Source organism: Apium graveolens, chromosome 4 (genome assembly GCF_009905375.1).
Source record: "Apium graveolens cultivar Ventura chromosome 4, ASM990537v1, whole genome shotgun sequence".
NCBI classification, from domain to species: domain Eukaryota; kingdom Viridiplantae; phylum Streptophyta; class Magnoliopsida; order Apiales; family Apiaceae; genus Apium; species Apium graveolens.
This window is the reverse complement of record NC_133650.1, coordinates 288,974,939-288,993,081: the sequence shown is the minus strand read 5'-3', so window position 1 is coordinate 288,993,081 and position 18,143 is coordinate 288,974,939. Positions and strand designations below refer to the sequence as shown.

The 18,143-nt window shown below is 34.2% G+C and overlaps 1 protein-coding gene across 1 annotated transcript; it reads left to right on the top strand.

Moving 5' to 3' along the window:
* The first annotated feature begins 1,840 nt into the window (after positions 1-1,840).
* Positions 1,841-2,571, top strand: LOC141717208 (uncharacterized). The gene has a single exon (XM_074519303.1). It carries the CDS (start codon positions 1,957-1,959, stop codon positions 2,347-2,349), a length of 393 nt encoding a protein of 130 aa, XP_074375404.1. The 5' UTR covers positions 1,841-1,956; the 3' UTR covers positions 2,350-2,571.
* The last annotated feature ends 15,572 nt before the right edge of the window (positions 2,572-18,143 follow it).

The window sequence follows — 18,143 nt, the reverse complement described above, 5'->3', positions numbered from 1 at the left end:
GCCTCGAGAGAAAGTGTTAAATTACAAATTAATGTATGAACGCGAAGTGACCTCAGGCAGTTTATATGGAAACTTCTCTCGTGTAATCGGGTCCTTGACCCCATCTATATGAACCTTCCTAATCGCTTCATTATAGTCGACCACGAAATAACAATCTTCAGGAAACTTCTTTGCCTTTTTGTTTGACTTTCTGGCTGTACGAAGATGAGTTATCCCGAAGAATCGGACCCTTAGGGAAATCCCAAAAATAAGCTGAAGTAATACGCTTTGTCCAAATGACATCTGAACAAAGCCCATGAACATATTGGAGGCCCGTCTTGCAAGACCCATTACTGGACTGGAGACACAACACAGACAATCCAAAGATGGCCCTAGGATCCAGTCCAAATAAACCTGAACATTCCGTAGCTTGTGGAGTAAAATTATAAGGTGAATGTTACAATAACGTCCATCATGCTAGTTTCTCTCGACCAACACCAAAGAGTAGGGAAACATCTATAAGTATTGATCCATGTTTTCTATACAATTTCATACATACAATTACATCTTCAAAAATCACTTGTACGTTCATATATTACCTACGATGACCAATTACTGATTCTCACGCCGGAGGTAAATCGAGGGATAAAATCTCGCATTATTCTCCTTGCAGGTCCGATCGAAGACCGTCCATGCAGAAATTTGGTTCCGACAATGTGATAGTCTCAAATATCAATGTTAATTGGAAGATAAATCTGACACATTTTAATATTTTAAATTATTTTCATTTTAAATATCATTATTAATTTAGTAATTTATAAGTTAATATCTATTTATAATATTACATAATTTATAATTATTTAAATTTAATTGAAATTCTATCTTATATAATAGTTTATTTGCAGTACATCAATCAAGGTTAATACACATGTATTAATCAGATTTCAAAAATCGGATCGGTCACTTGTATTAGAGAGCATTATTTACGAATTAATCGATAAAATCGAGGATTTTTAGAATCATATATAGGCCAGGTAAATTTGTATTCATGATAAATAATTTCTATTTTAGTTGTAAACCTTTTCAAGCTTATACTGACAAATGAAAATTGAGCCATTTTGGGGAACCGCAAGTTGGGTAAGATTTTTGTTTTTTGTTTTCAAAATATAGTGTAAGTTGATATTTTGAGATGTGTTTATGCTTAAGCTGTAAAGCTCTAAGGCTTATTTTAATACAATTAAATTATAATCAATCGAATCATTACTGTTAATTTTTAGTATTTTTGCTAAGAAAATTACATATACAACGTTCAGATTACGAAGTTAATAATATCAGGGCAAATAATATAGTTGTAGTTTAACTTAATCCTGTTTAAGGTGGCTGTGTTTTCAAATATGTAATGCCGAATGTTATTTTTACGCAGTTAGTAATTTAAAATTAAAACTGATCTTGTCAAAGTATAATCAGCCATTTTATTTGTTTGCACACTGAGAGTGGTTATACCAACCACAACCAGCAAAATTCCGAATGCATATTTTATGTTATAAAACAACGGTATATCTTATTAGATCCGTCCCGTCAACCAGCCAATTTTCGAATACATACTTTTATGTTTAAAAATAGAATTAGTTATATTATATGATAACTAACAATTAAGTTGAGATAACTGACTGTGTTGACTATTTCAATAGCTTCTCGAATAATGAACACAAAACTCTTAGTAATACTTTCATCATAAGCTTAAATACACGGTTTGCCCACACATTTTCCTAGCTTAATTATTCTTCCAAGCAACTTCTACATACATCTGACTAGCTTATACGTTCTTCTATCTTTCACTCTCCCTCTCTTATATATAGACTGTAGTTCCACATACTAATTATTGAGCCATACACACACGTCTCGTTTTTAAATTTCAATAATCACAAAATTTTCAAGCAAATTTGCGAGGACAATACATATCAAGTTAATAAGAAGATGTTGAATAGATTGAGGAACGCGGTAAAGAAGGTGAAATTCTTGTTGAATATGAATCTCCATAGATGGCGGCTTGCTTCGATCCTAAGTAATAAAACTTCTTCGTCACGAAGGCGAACGCTTAGTCTTAATGACAGGAGGCTGGGGTTGAGAGCGTACGCAGATGATAATTATTTCATGAATATTGAAAACTCTGTAGTTCCAACAAATGATCGTCGATTATCTACTTCTTCGAGTAGCAGAAGAATTGAAAGGACGATTAGTTGTTCATCTGAGGATGATATTGATAAGAGAGCTGAGCTTTTTATACAAAATTTTAAGCGGCAGCTACTGATGGAAAGACAAGTTTCTTTGCAGTTGAGGTATAGCAGAGGCAATAATTTTGATCACTAACATGTATTCTTCTCCTTGACGGATCAGAAGTTGCGATCTGCACATATGTGCGCACATTCAGATTTTTTTTTGTCAGAGCACATTCCTATTTTGGAATCAAACAAAACAAATCAAATGCAACGAGCTAGGGGTATAGTAGAAGAAAAGACATTGTTACAATCATTTTTTTTTGTTGCTTGTACTAGTCGATGAAAATAATAACACACTGACATTTTATATTGAGTTTAATAGGCTAAAATATTATTAAAATCACGATTAACTTGTAGTGGGTTATTCAATTCAAAAGGTTTGTTAACGGATAACTTAACTAGAATTATCTTACTATTTAGTCATTGATTATTAAAAAATTTACACAAACGTTACTTCAACGAATTCGTTAACTTATTTTTTGTTCGCAAAACAAAAATCCGTTTATTTTTTTGCTAAATAATTTCGTTAATTTTTTAGTTGCTAAATAAAATACCTAGTGTTTTTTTTCTAAATAAATCAATAATTTTTTGCAAAACAATTCACATTAACATACTTTTTACCTACATATTTTTTTAAATAGTTATAAATTTTACGAAACTATAGATTTTATGAAATTTATATATTTATTAATTTATATATTTTATGACAAATATGTATTTATAAATTTTATATTTTATGAAAAAAGTCGATTACAAAATGTTTGAATTCAGTTGTCCAACTCCAAATTGGCAATGAGTTCAATAATATTTTAGTCTAGAGTTCATAGGTGCAGGTTAACGGTGATATTAACAACAATTATCTTAATGCAAATTTTTATGAAATTAATTAATTGATGCAAATTTTTTGAGTTTAATAACCTAACTTGCAGGGAAAATCACTTATATTTTAGCATATTACTCTCTTTTTATTCTCACTAGGCATATATTCAGCATGTCGCAACTGTCTTTTTTTTGGAATTTATGTCATTTTTTGTGTTTATATGGGTGCTTGTATAGCATTGTGTATTTGCACTTAGACAAGGATAAGTCTTGTACCACTACGTTGCATTTAGACAAGGTCAATGGATGGTAAGGATAGATGAGAGCAACTCTAAGAAGTTTTTTAATTTTCTTTAAAAATGATAATATTTTATAGTATCTTAAATATTTAAGATACAAAATCACATGTTCTTTTCGACAATCCTTCTTTAATTCTCTCTCTATATATTATTATATTGAGGAAAAATTAAGAGCTTCGAAAAATTAATTCGATCCGACGGATATCCGATCCGAAACCCGAAGTTTTAGATATACCGAACCCGAAGTTTTGGATTTGGATTTGAATTTGAATTTGGATTTCGACGATACCGAACCGATACCCGATCCGGAATCTGATATCCAATCCAAACCCGATCCAAACCTGAAATCCGATTAAAACCCGACACATGTATTATAGATTATATGTAATATTTTAGATATAATGTATATAATTTACATATTGTTATTGTATTATTTGAGTAATAGTAGATTATTATCAAGATTGTCGATACTTATTTAGTAAATTATAACTTTTTATTTCAAATTCAGCTTTTATTATGTAAGATGTACTTTGTATATATTTATAAAAAAACTAATTGTCATGAAATTCTAAATATTATGTTATTAACATATCTTATATATTACTCAACATGTCAACCCGCGATAATGTGTTTAACTACTTATTAGTTAATATATTTTAATTTAAGTTATCATATAAATGTAATTAATTATGTTTGTATATGTAAATAATATTAAATTTGACTAAATTATTCATAATTTTGAATATCCGAAAAATACCCGATGCGATCCGAAATTCGACGAATTTGGACTTGAATAACCAGAAAATATTTGGATTTAAATTTGGATTTTACAATACCCGATCTGAACCCGACCCGTTGCCATCCCTATTTCCCGTAAATAATTCCCCCCAAACACGTTGTACTGCCAACAGTTTTGGACCTTGGAGACATTTACAAAAACAACCTATAATATAATAGATGACAGGTCGACTTCTTTCAGAAGAGAAAAAACATTACTAATCGGCTAGAAAACCCAAATTCTTCAAGGTAGACATGAATTAATAGCGCAATAAATTTGAAAAATATTAGAGGACTCCTATATTGTTATAATTTTTTTCTATAATACTTTATAAATGATAATTTTGCCCATAATAACAAATAACAAGGGACCCCGCTTGAATTCATACACGTTCATGAATTAAATTTCGACATTTATATTGTCATGTCATTTTGTAACTATTTTGGTACAAGTTTTGTGTTATCTAGCACAAGTTGATAACCCGTCCGAAGCACGGGCCGAGTAAATTTATTTAAATAATTTTTGAAAATCATAATAGTATAAGTGCCATGTCAAAATTTATAACCTTTACTCAAAGAATCCAACTCAAATTATTGAGTACGATATTTGTGTTATGATTATTATAAAAAATTATAATTATTGTACGATTTCAAAATTTTTATTAATTCATTAAAATATACTATTGATTCATATGGGAAATAAGATTATTGAGTTGAAATTAATATAAGAATTGTAATTAAAAATGGATAATATAAAATATATAATATTATGAGTCATATAAAAGTAAAAGAAGAATAAAACTTATACATTTAGAGTTATAATGAAATTAAAAAAAGAGCAGTGAAGTTACAATTGTTTAAGGGGGGTTGGATACAATTGTATAAATGTTTCGAACAAGTAATAAAATATAACAGCTTTTTATATATCTGATAAAAACCGTTACAAAACTCTCTCAAGAAATACTAATGTTCTTGACAGCTGCTAGGTCGAATGATACTCGAGATCGATATACTACGTGATGACCTAAACTGTGTTTATATACTACACAGCTACAACAAATCAATCTAAGATATGCATTATCAAAAGTTAACTGAAACTGATACATATCTTCAACTGAATAGATAAAGTCCTATAACTCAGACGTAACAGATATCTGCTCCACAATACAAGGAACATAACAAATCTTCTAAGCTAACTGTCTTCAAATACTAATGACATCCAAATGCTGATGATGTGTCAAATCCTGATGACACATCAGATACTGATGACACGCGATCAGCCAGATCATGAGCTTCTTCTGATCATTGAGAATTCAATATGTAACAATCTCCCCCAATTTATTCTTAATGTAATGAAGCACAAATTCCATTCTCAATGATGCCAAAACCAATCTACAAAATGTACAAGGAATAAAGCTCACTTCAGTATCTTCAGATAACTGACAGTTGTTTCTAGAAAGTTTTCAATCTTCCTTCTTCCTTGTCTCGTAGGACTTTAACAAGATTTTTCTTCAACTCTCTCTTCTCTTCAGTGTATTCTCCAAGCTGATAGATGGCCGATCTCAACTTAGAAATTGAGCTTTTTCATATCTCAAGATCATCAATCAACATGTAGCTTAAACTGACATCTTCATGATCAGGACTAAAGGATAACTGAGGACTGTTGAGAAAAACTCGTAGCACTGCAGCTCCCTTTTTCATCTTCATTTCTTGACCAGTATAAGTTTTGTACTTAGGAACATAATCACCATTGTATTTATCATCTTTTGTCATGAATCTTCTTCTGATGACTTCAAGTATCATAGAAGACCAATTTCTGGTGACATTGTTCTCAACTCTAAGAAGATAGTGGATGTATTTTAATTCTGACACAATATTCATTAAGAGTTGCTGCAATGTAAATCTCTTTACTTTACCATCTCTGAGGAAGTACAGAATCTCTTCTCTGGCATCATTATCATTTAACTTTTAATAGACGATCTTCACAGCTTCAACTTTCTCAAGATGTGAAGGAGAAACTCTTTCACCAAGATTCTCTGTCAGAGTATTTGTATCCAGCAGATCAGATCTTAGAATCTCCATATCAGAATGACCAATGCCTCCTCTGGTTCGAGATTTGACAAGTTTCAGTTTTTTATTGTATTCCACCCAAGAAGGTTTCTTGATGGACTTATCAACATCTTCATGTTCTGGAATAGAATCTCTTAATCCTGTTGACACAAATTCAACATGCTTGAACCATTTAGGATAATCGAATGTATAAATTTCTTTCCATCTTCTATCCTTCTTGCTAAGAGGAGCATAGCTTGTAGACAGATCATGAATCTTCCCTTTTTGTCATAGCTCCCTCTTTGATTTTAAAACTCTCTGCAAATATTCTTTGCATGCTTGATCAGCTTTCCTTCTATCAACTTTTTCTTTTTCATCAACCTCTGAAGTATGAGGAGTGACTATTGGAGTAAGGGCTGAATCATTTAATGCTTCGATCACCTTTTCATCAGAGTCAAAATCAGCTATCAGGTTCATAGCATCAGGTTCTGCTTTTACCTCAGGATTTGTGTCTGCATCAGGAGTTACATTCTGATTTGCTGTATCATCTTGATCAATGTCAGTGGCTGATATTTTCTTCCTTGGTATAATCAACTCTTCTGACTTCTGAACTTCTTCATCTCCTTCATGTCCTTCATGTCCTTGTACAGGAACATAACCTTCTCTGGATAGAAAATTCAGAAAAGTAGAGTTAAATGCAGTCACTTGACTTGATTTAGAAGTTCTTCCTCCTCTTCCTCTAGCTCTTGTAGATCTTCCACCTCTTTTTCCTCTTCCTTTAGAAGTGTTAGCTTCAGCTTCAATTTGAGCCATTAGCTCTTTTTATTGCATAACTGCTTCTTCAGGTGTTAGATCATGAAATTCTTCAGTTATATACCCAAGAGCAATCCTAGCATTCTTTTGCTCAAACCTCTTATCTTTGTAGTACAAGACAATCTCTTCACCTGTTTCCTTATACCTGTAAGGAAAGAATAATCCCTTAGCATTTGCTAAATTTGAGATTGTAACATCATCATCCTCAGGAGCACCAACATTAGTCTTGTGCTTGGCTTTGTGAGCACCAGTAGACTTCTTTTGTCCTGAAGGATGAGTCTTCTTGGAAGGTTGAGGTTGTTGAGCAGTAGAAGTAATTTGAACATTTGTAACTGGATTATTCTTATCACCGTCATCATCAATATCTTTATCCTTTGTCTGGATAGAATCTGATGTACATTTTGTAGCAACTATCTTTTCCCCATTTTTGGCATCAGTATTTGAAAGAAGAGAAAACAGAGCATCCAGTTTGTCACCTATAGAAGAGACCTTACTTCTAAGGAGGAAATTCGAGAGGCCATCATGTGTTGAGATTCAACAACATCTATGATAGTATTTTTCACACTTTTGAATTCAGCTAAGGTAGGTGTGTTAAGCAAAAATCCATCAATTTTCTCCCTGACAGCAGCATGAGACTTCTTCATTTCATCAAGGTCAGAGTGAATTCCTTTAACAAAAATAGTAGAGGCCTTAAGATGCAACTTCAGACCAGGAGTTTGAATTTCATCATAGGCACGATGAATATGTTGCAGGCCAACAGCAGTTGAGATGGAAGTATTTGCAAGTTTCCATTTATAATCCCATTCTGTCTGTCTAAAATGCTCAGCATTAGCATTGTAATAAGAAGGATTTTCATTGATGTGCGAAGAAGAACCAACATTGGACTTCTTAGAGGCATCAATTACAGACTTAAGCTGAGTTGTGTCAGAATCATCCGTATCACTGTCATTATTAGAATCAGACAATCCATCAGAAGAATTTGCAGAATCGGGCAAAATTGTTTTTCCTTTATCGAAATCCTTTGCAAGAGGTGCTTGTGGCTGATGAGATCCTGAAACAAAAAACATGGTAACACCTAAATCTCTCTGTTCTTTTCAAGTAATCTCATCACTTCTCAAACAATATATTACTTTTAAGAGTAATATTGTTCTCACAGAAGAAACTTTATAAGTAAATAAAAACTTATAAAATTCTTGTTTCAAAGCTACCTCTCCTTTTGCCAGTACAGGAGACTGCCACTCAAAAATAAAATTTAATATGATATTTTTACCCAGTCTCACAGAAAGGCTCAATCACACATTTAGCTAACACTAGTACAGAAAAGACCTAAGGCGTCGGTCAAAAAAGGCCTAAGGCGTCGGTTTTTTAGCGTAGTAAATGCAGGGGACGCTGTAGGTACATGCCTCCAGCGTCGGTTAAATGGTCGACGCAAAAAACTGTTTAGCGTCGGTTAGATAACACACGCAGATGGCAAGAAAACCGACGCTATAGGTTTACAAACAACGTCGGTCAATTAAACAACCGACGCTATAGGTTTACAAACAGTGTCAGTCAATTAAACAACCGACGCTAAATCTTAGACATGTGGTGTCGGTCTTCTTAAAATGCCGACGCTATTGTGCTTATCAATTGCGTCGGTCTTCTTAAAAAGCCGACGCTATTGTGCTTATCAACTGTGTCGGTCTCACTAAAATGCCGACACTAAAAGTTGTAGAGAAAATGTGTCGGGTCCTAAAATGCCGACGCCTTAGGTCTATAATTGCATTTTTTTTGCCTGATCAATTTTTTTTCCTGATCATTTTTAACCTGTTTACTACACATATTAAAAACAGGGGTACACCCAAAAATTAAAAAAGGTTCACAAATTATATTAAAATAAATTTAGAATTGCTCATAATTTTAGTTTACAACCCAATAATTACAAAAATTCATCCAAAACTAATGTTTTCATGACAAATCCCTCACATTAACTCGATTCTTGATGATATCTAGACTCCTTGTAATTGTTCTGCACTCTCTTCTTGTATCTCCAAGTACCATGCCCTGAAAAAGAAGTTTATATTAGTACATAAAATCATATATAGAATAAATTATTCGACAAAACATGAATTAATGGCAATATTTATTGTGAACATGAATTAATGACACGTACTGAAAAAAATTACCTGACCAATGCTTGGTGAAGGTTCTTGTGTACTCTTCTCAAAAATAGGATCATTTATGATTGCATCCACCTTTGACAGTATTTCCTGATGAGTTTGATTTTCCTGTAGTAGTTGAACAGAGTCAGCAAGAAGATCACTCTGAGCAATATTGACAATGATTTGTGCAGCCTCGGTATCTGCATCTTCCCGTTGAGAAGATGGTTCTTGTGTGACTGGATGTGTTGTAGTTGCTAAATCCCTTTGAGACTTAGGTTCTTGTGTACTGACATCCTTGGTAAGAGGCTGAGTCTTCTTCTTCTTCTTTCTGATGTATCCAACTACTTCTTCACTTTTTCTTTTTAACTGGCTCCATGCAGTTTTCTTGTGTTCAACAGTTGCTTCAATTACTGGAAGCTTGTCAAGCAGAGCACTGGCATCAGTAGTTGGCTCCTTGGTTCCAGTAGTGTCAACAGAATCATGAGGATGTTGATTAATGGATTTCTTGATTTTTGATAAGGACCATATTGGCATCTGATCATCTGAGTTAGAATTATCTTATATGATCAGTCTTCTTTTCCTGACTAGAAAGCAGTCTTTTTTCTTCTCACTCTCACTCAGTGAGGCTTGTTTAGCTTTCTGTCCAGATGTGACAGATTTCTTAACCAGCCTTTTCTTTGTTACAACTGATGTCTTTTGAGAGACAGCAGAGGAGGCTAATTTAGAAGCTAGGTGTGTTTGCTGTTTGGAAGAAGAAGTGCTTGGGTTAGAAACAAGATGGGTGGTTTCTTGATTCTCAACATCAGGAACTGTGGCAAAGGTGCCAACATCAGGATTTGCAGGCACTTGTGTAGGAGTAGGTCTATTTCTTAATAGAAATTTCCTGACCTCTCTAGGAAGAAAGGGAGGTCCTGAAAATTTATTCTTTTCATCCCTTTTAAAATAATCAGTGATAGCCTTTTCAGAAATTTGAAAAATAGGGAGTGATTCATCATCATCAAAAATAACATTAGGGCATAGAAAATTGAAAATCAGTTGTAGAAATCCAGTATACCCTATTACTCCTGAATCATCTACTCTCCTAGCAATTATGAATTGTAGTATAGTATTACCATAATCAAAATTACCAGAGTAAAGAAGAGAGTACCCAATTTTCAGGGAAGTAGATGGAAGAGCATCAAAATTTGTTGTCTTATTCAAGAAACACCTACTGATGCAATCAAAGAAAAAGTTCCATTGTCTTTTCAGTTTGGTCCTTGCCAGTTTTCCAATGGTTGTGATTTCTCCTTGATAGCCTAAAGTCCTTAGCATATCAAACAGCTGCTTAGTGGTATGAGTATTAGGAGCACCATCAAGGGCAGGCAATCTCAAGGCTTGGAGCTGAATATCAACATCAACATCATATCGTTGGCCCTCATATTCAAAAGAAAAGCCAGTGTTTGTTGAATTTACCAAAGCTGTATTACATACCTGCATGACAGCCCTGTATGACACCTTGACATGATTTGTAAGAGCATACCCAATTGGATATTGAAGTAGAAAATCCTGAATATCATGAAAAGATGATGGTAGCTGCTGATGTGTAAGCAAAGCTAAGTAATTGTTAGTACCAAATGTATTTCCATGAATGATTGTGATTTGGCTGAAAAGTGGTGAAACTTCAGACGGTGTCATGATGTGTATAGTTTATGAGAGAGAGTATAAATGAGATGTACACAATGAAACTATGTGTATGATGAATTGTGTCACAGAATTTCTTCTGGTTTTATAACTTTACTACTCTAGAGTATAACACATTCATATGAAGAAGGTAATTTAGTGAATTTGACTTTGAACATTTATCAATTACTGAGTAATAGAATTTGACGGTGGAGTAAATTGTGGAAGTAAAGATAAAATACATACAGATATGTCAAGACACAACTGTAGAAATTTGTTTATCAGATAATCCACCATTAACCAATAATTAAGTGAAATACTTAATTTCAGCAAGAAAACTACTCAGAAATTAATTAAGACTAATAATCTGAATTAGAATATGCTGACATGTCGTCAGTATTTGAGACCTCGTTTCTGTCAGGATTTGACAAACCCAGGATATGTCGATTCGAATTCAACAGTTGTTTGTCAAACCATCACAAATTATTAGCAAACCACAATTTTAATCAAACAATCATCAAAATATACATTTTAAGTGGATGATGTAAAGATTAACAGGCTTCAATAAGAACATTCACATGCATACATAGCGAATTAATTATAGACTAAATCTTGCAATCAAAAGAAATTTCATTAATATATCATAAGAGTATATTTCATGAAATTTGTAGATTATATGCAAAAAGATAACAAGATAGTCCTAGCCTAAGAAGATGAACATCAACAGTCTTAATCAAAGGATGAAGGCTGTTGATGTCGATTTGTTCCTCATACTATTAACAAATAGCACAGCAAGACGGATGATCCGTTCTTGCTGAAGAAGAGCCTCTCGCCGTACTTCTTCCAAGCGATCAAGATGGAGATGATAGTCCATCTCAAAGAACATGAGATTTATCTGATTCTCTTGTGGAACCAAGTTCCACACCTCATCAGGAATGGCAGTGATGTGCCATTCCTGCTCCCAGTCATCATAACTGAACTCGACGTTGAAGTTCTCATTGTTCATGAACATGTTTACGAGAACCATTTTTGTGATAGGAGAAAATAGTGAGAAATAAGAGAGAGAGAATCGTTTTGTGTGAGAATAGAAGATGATATGACTGAGCTGAAATGTCGGTTAAATAGCCAAAGGAATATCAAGGGACTAGGAAACTGACCAATTATTAAGTGAAGAGTTAACTTAATGAATTAACCAAAAGATATCTTCTTAAGGCGCGTCTCCCTAGACTGATTTGAATTAATAAAAATGATATATTTATTCATACATGCACAATTAGCAAATAAATTCACTTAATTTATCATGCATAAAATAAAATACATCTCATATTCCTGGCTTAATATCTAAAAACACAACATTTAGGACATATAAGGATTTGGTCACTATACATCAGGATTTGACCAAATATAAATTGAAATAAATTTATTTTTCCCAACTAACCACGCCAAGTTCATTTACAAGCTTTGTAAATGTTGCTTCAGGTAATGGCTTTGTGAAGATATCAGCCAGCTGCTGATCAGTAGGAACAAAATAAATTTCTATGGTTCCTTCCATGACATGTTCTCTTATGAAGTGATATCTGATAATGATTTGTTTTGTAAGAGAGTGTTGCACCGGATTACCTGTCATAGCAATACCACTTTGATTATCACAATAAATAGGAATTTTTGAAAATGATAATCCATAGTCCATGAGCTGATTTCTCATCCATAACAACTGAGCACAACAACTTCCAGCTACAAAATATTCAGCCTAAACAGTTGAAGTAGAAATAGATTTCTGCTTCTTACTGAACCATGAGACTAATCTGCCACCCAAAAACTGACAGCTTCCTGATGTACTCTTCCTGTCTATTTTGCATCCAGCAAAATCAACATCTGAATAACCATATAGTGCAAAATCAGCTTCCCTTGCATACTAAAGTCCAAGTGAAACAGTACCCTCGAGGTATCTGAAAATTCTCTTTACTGCAATTAGATGTGGCTCCCTTGGATTTTCCTGAAATCTTGCACATAAACAGGTGGCAAACATAATATCTGGCCTACTAGCAGTTAGGTATAAAAGAGAACCAATCATACCTCTATAGCTTGTGACATCTACTGCTGTACCTTCATGAGGATCAAGTTTTGTGGTAGTTTCTATAGGAGTACTTGCAGTTGCACTTTCTTGCATATTAAACCTCTTCAGTATATTCCTTGTGTACTTGGACTGATTGATATAGATGCCATTATAAGTCTGTTTAAATTACAATCCTAGGAAATAGCTCATCTTTCCCATCATACTCATTTGATATCTTGATTGCATCAACTTTGAAAACTTATCACACAGTGTTTGATTAGTTGATCCAAAAATGATATCATCTACAAATTTGAACTAAAAGCAAATCTTTACCTTTATTCAGATAAAATAAGTGTTAGGAATATGTGTATTAGTTTGATGATAAGTTAAACAAAACACTTAAGTAGGAATCCAGTGTCTGTAGCCTCAACGGATAAGACCATTCTGGCTATCCGTTGATGGAGTAGCTTTACTTAAAAATAAGTTTAGTATTGTAGCACATTTCAGTTTCTGTATTCAAGTTATAATTCTTAGATGTTGTGGGAAATTATAAGTCATGTTCACTACTAGTGGATATGCAAATAGGAGGGCTAACTGTAAATATTTCATGCCTTGTAATTTTGTATAAGTGAAGTAGTATCAACTGGTAAGTTAAAAGCCTTCAACGGATAAGAAACAAAGCTTCAACGGATGTCTCTAAAGCTTCAACAGATAGCATCCATCAACGGATGAGTGCATCAACGGATAAAGCTTCAACTGCTAATGCATCAACGGATAAAGCCATCAACAGATAAAAGCTTCAACGGATGCTAAGTTCAATAGAAGTTGACAGTGACAATTCATAAGCTGACAGAGGCACATGGGTTGACAGAGACAATTGGAATGTGACAGCCTCTTGGAGGAATTAAGAAAAAGCAGCATTTCCATTCTGGTGCAAACAAGGAAGTATTCAAAGATTCACAGATGAACCTAGATTGCATTGGATAGAGAAATGAAGAAGAAACAAGTGAAGAATCTTTTCAATTATATTTTATATTTTTGTCTTCACTTGTAAACTTGGTGATATATAAACCAAGTTGCAGCTAGTAATTAGAGTGTGAATTTTCCAGAGCTGTTTAGAAAAACATTGAGAGAAAATTATCTAGTTTGTACTAGGACGTAGCTGTGATCAATTCTTTGAATCACAGATTTTCTGAAATAACACATCGCTGGTGGAACAACAAATCCACCAGAAAAGTTTTTAAGTCTTTTGTGTTCTTTACATTTGTGTTTGAATATATATCTGTCTGCATTAGGTCAAAGCAATTCACACACACTTGTTCATCAAAACACACAGCCTTTGAAACTGCTCAAAACTTGAAAAAGTTTTGAGATTTACATTCAACCCCCCTTCTGTAAATCTCATTGTTAGTTCCTTGGGAATAACAATTGGTATCAGAGCAAGCTCTTAACTTACAAAGAGTTTAAAGATCTATTCTACTAACATCATGAGTAAGAAGGATATTGGTGTAAAGATTCCAATCCTGGAAAGAGATAATTATCATCACTGGAAAGTGAAGATGCATCTACATCTTCTCTCTCAAGATGAAAGCTACATCAACTGCATTGAAAATGGTCCTCACATCCCTCACAAGGTGGCCACAGCTGCAACTGCCACAGATGCAATTAGACAGTCTATTCCCAAGCCAAAAGAAGAATGGACTGATGAAGATATTGGAGAGGTTCACAAGGACAAGAAAGCCATGAAGATTCTGTTCAGTGGTTTAGATCAAGATATGTTTGATAATGTCATTAACAGCCAAACTACTAAGGAAATTTGGGATACTGTGCAACTTATCTGTGAAGGTACTGAACAAGTTAGAGAAAACAAAATGCAGCTTCTCATTCAACAATATGAATACTTTCACTTTGAAGAAGGAGAATCACTGAATGATACCTTCAATAGATTTAAGAAACTGTTGAATGGATTGAAGCTGTATGGCAGAGTGTACCAAGTCAAGGACTCCAACTTAAAATTTCCGAGGTCTCTCCCAAAGGAATGGAAGCCTATGACTGTTTCACTAAGGAATTCTCAAGATTATAAGGACTTTACACTTGAAAGATTATATGGAATTTTGAAGACATATGAACCTGAGATGGAGCAAGATGAGCTGTTGGAATAGGGAAAGAGAAAAGGTGGATCAGTTGCACTTGTAGCTGACAATGAGAAGACTGAAGCCAGGAATGAAGAAAAGACAATGCCAAGTCTCAAAATTGGCACAAGCAAATCAGAATCAAGCAAGGGAAAGGAGCAAGTAACTGAGGTTGAAGATAATTCCAGTCAAGATGACTCTGATGATGTTGATGAACATCTGGCTTTTCTGTCCGGGAGGTTTGCAAAGATGAAATTCAAGAAAATGCTAAATTCACTAAGTCAAACAAGAACATGGTGGACAAATCTAAGTTCAAATGTTATAACTGTGGAATAAGTGGAAACTTTGCAAATGAGTGCAAAAAGTCAACCTCTGATAAGAAGAAATTTGAGCAGGTGGATTATAAAAAGAAATATTTCGATTTGCTCAACCAAAAGGAAAGAGCTTTTCTGACTCAAGATGACTGGGCAGCAGATGGAGCCAATGAAGATGATGATATGGAATATGTCAACCTAGCCCTGATGGCTAATTCTGATGAAAATGAAACTAGTTCATCAAGCAACCAGGTAATTACTACTGACCTCTCTCAGCTTTCTAAGATTGAATGCAATGAAGCCTTAAATGATATGTCCAATGAATTATATCATTTGCGTGTTTCCCTTAAATCACTAGCTAAAGAAAATAAAAGAATCAAAGAGAATAATTTGTTTTTAAGTGATAGGAATGTTGTGTTAGAGGGTAAGGTAATTGAGTTTGAAAAGATTAAAATCAAATGCTTAACTGTTGAGAGTGAACTAGAAGAATCTGTTAAGAAAGTAGAAATTCTTTCTAAACAACTAGAACGTGAGCAAGAGGTAATCAAGGCCTGGAAAACATCTAGGGATGTTAGTGCTCAGTTTGTCAAGGTTTAGGGAATTGAATCACTCTGTGAGAATGCCTGGAAGAAAAACAAAAAGGAAGTAGAATTAATTGATGGATTATCAACGGATGTGGAATCAACGGATGATGAAAGTTATCCGTTGAAGGAAGAAAAGGAGCATCCATTGAAGGCTCATCAATTAAAACAGGCAAATGATTCTAAAAAGAACAATTTCAAAAATCTCAATAAAAAGTTTGGTTCAACTTCCAAGAACTTTGTCAAAGAAGAAGCTAGCACATCCAAAGATGCCAGTAAGGTAAATATAGGACACATGACTTTAGACCAGTTGAAAAATAGGCTTAAGATGGTTGAGGATAAAAAGGAAACTAAAAGAAAATCAAATAGAAATGGGAAGGTTGGGATTAACAAACACAACAATTACACACTTGATAAATATGCTCCTAGAAAAAGTTGTGTGCATTGCAAAAGTGTTAATCATCTATCTGCTAACTACAAGTCAGTTAAGAATGCTCTCATGCCTTTAACTCCTTCTATGCCTAACATGTCTATGTCACCTCTGCATGCAATGCCTGTTATGTCTCAACAGAATCCTCATGCACATTTTACAAACATGCCATATGTTAATAATCCTTATTTTGCTGCATTCAGTATGCCTCAAATGCCATACAACATGCCTATGTGGAATAATATGTTTGCACAATCTATGCCTTATCAAATTCAACCAAATATGCTAAATAATTCTGTGACTAACCCTACACTTCAACCAACTACATTTGAGACCAAGGTTGACCCAAAGATACCTAAGTCAAAAGATGCTGGAGGTATGAAGTCTAGGAAAAAGACTAACAAGGCTGGACCCAAGGAAACTTGGGTACCAAAATCAACTTGATTGATTTTGTTGTGTGCAGGGAAAAAGAAGGAATCTATGGTACTTGGACAGTGGTTGTTCAAGGCACATGACAGGAGATTTCACCCTGCTTGCAGAGTTCAAGGAGAGAGCTGGCCCTAGCATAACCTTTGGAGATGACAGCAAAGGGTTCACTATGGGATATGGCTTGATTTCAAAAGAAAATGTCATCATTGATGAAGTCGCATTAGTTGATGGTCTCAAACACAATCTATTGAGCATCAGTCAACTATGTGACAAAGGGAATACTGTTTCCTTCAATTCTGAAGCCTGTGTTGTCACAAATAAGAAGGACAACAAAGTGGTTCTAACTGGAGTTAGAAAAGGGAATGTGTACTTGGCTGACTTCAACTCTACAGATGCAGAATCAATTACTTGTCTTTTCAGCAAAGCAAGTCCAGATGAAAGTTGGCTATGGCACAAGAAGCTGTCTCATTTGAATTTCAAGACAATGAATGATCTAGTCAAAAAGGACTTAGTTAGAGGAATGCCTCTAGTGGAATTCTCAAGGGATGGACTGTGTGATGCCTGTCAGAAAGGAAAGCAAAAGAGAACATCATTCAGTAAGAAGCTTGAATCAATAATTGATGAACCATTACAACTGCTACACATGGATCTTTTTGGACCAGTCAATGTATTGTCAACTTCAAGGAAAAGATATTGCCTAGTGATTGTAGATGATTTCTCAAAGTTTTCATGGACCTACTTTCTTGGATCAAAAGATGAAGCTAGTGAAATCATCATCAATCATATCAAACAAGTCAACAATCATCCAGATTTCAAGGTAAGAAATATCATGAGTGACAATGGAACTGAGTTCAGGAATTCTACCATGAGGTTGTTCTGTGAAGAAAATGGGATCATGCATGAGTTCTCAGCTCCAAGGACTCCACAACAGAATGGTGTGGTGGAAAGGAAGAACAGATCACTAATTGAAGCTGCAAGAACAATGCTTGAAGAGTCAAAACTCCCAACATACTTTTGGGCTGAGGCTGTTAACTGTGCATGTTACACTGAGAATATTTCTCTAATCAATCAGGCAAAAGGCATGACTCCCTATCAATTGTTCAAGAGAAGAAAACCAACTTTAAACTTTCTTCATGTCTTTGGTTGCAAATGCTACATTCTAAGGAATCAACCTGATCACAAAGGGAATTTTGATGCAAAGGCTGATGAAGGAATATTTGTTGGTTATTCTGCTGAAAAATCATATAGGGTCTACAATCTAAGAACCAACATTGTCATGGAATCTGTGCATGTTGTGTTTGATGATAAAAAGATTGATGGACTAACAGATGAGGGACATCATGAAGGACTCAAATTTGACAATATTGAGATATATTGTGATGATAG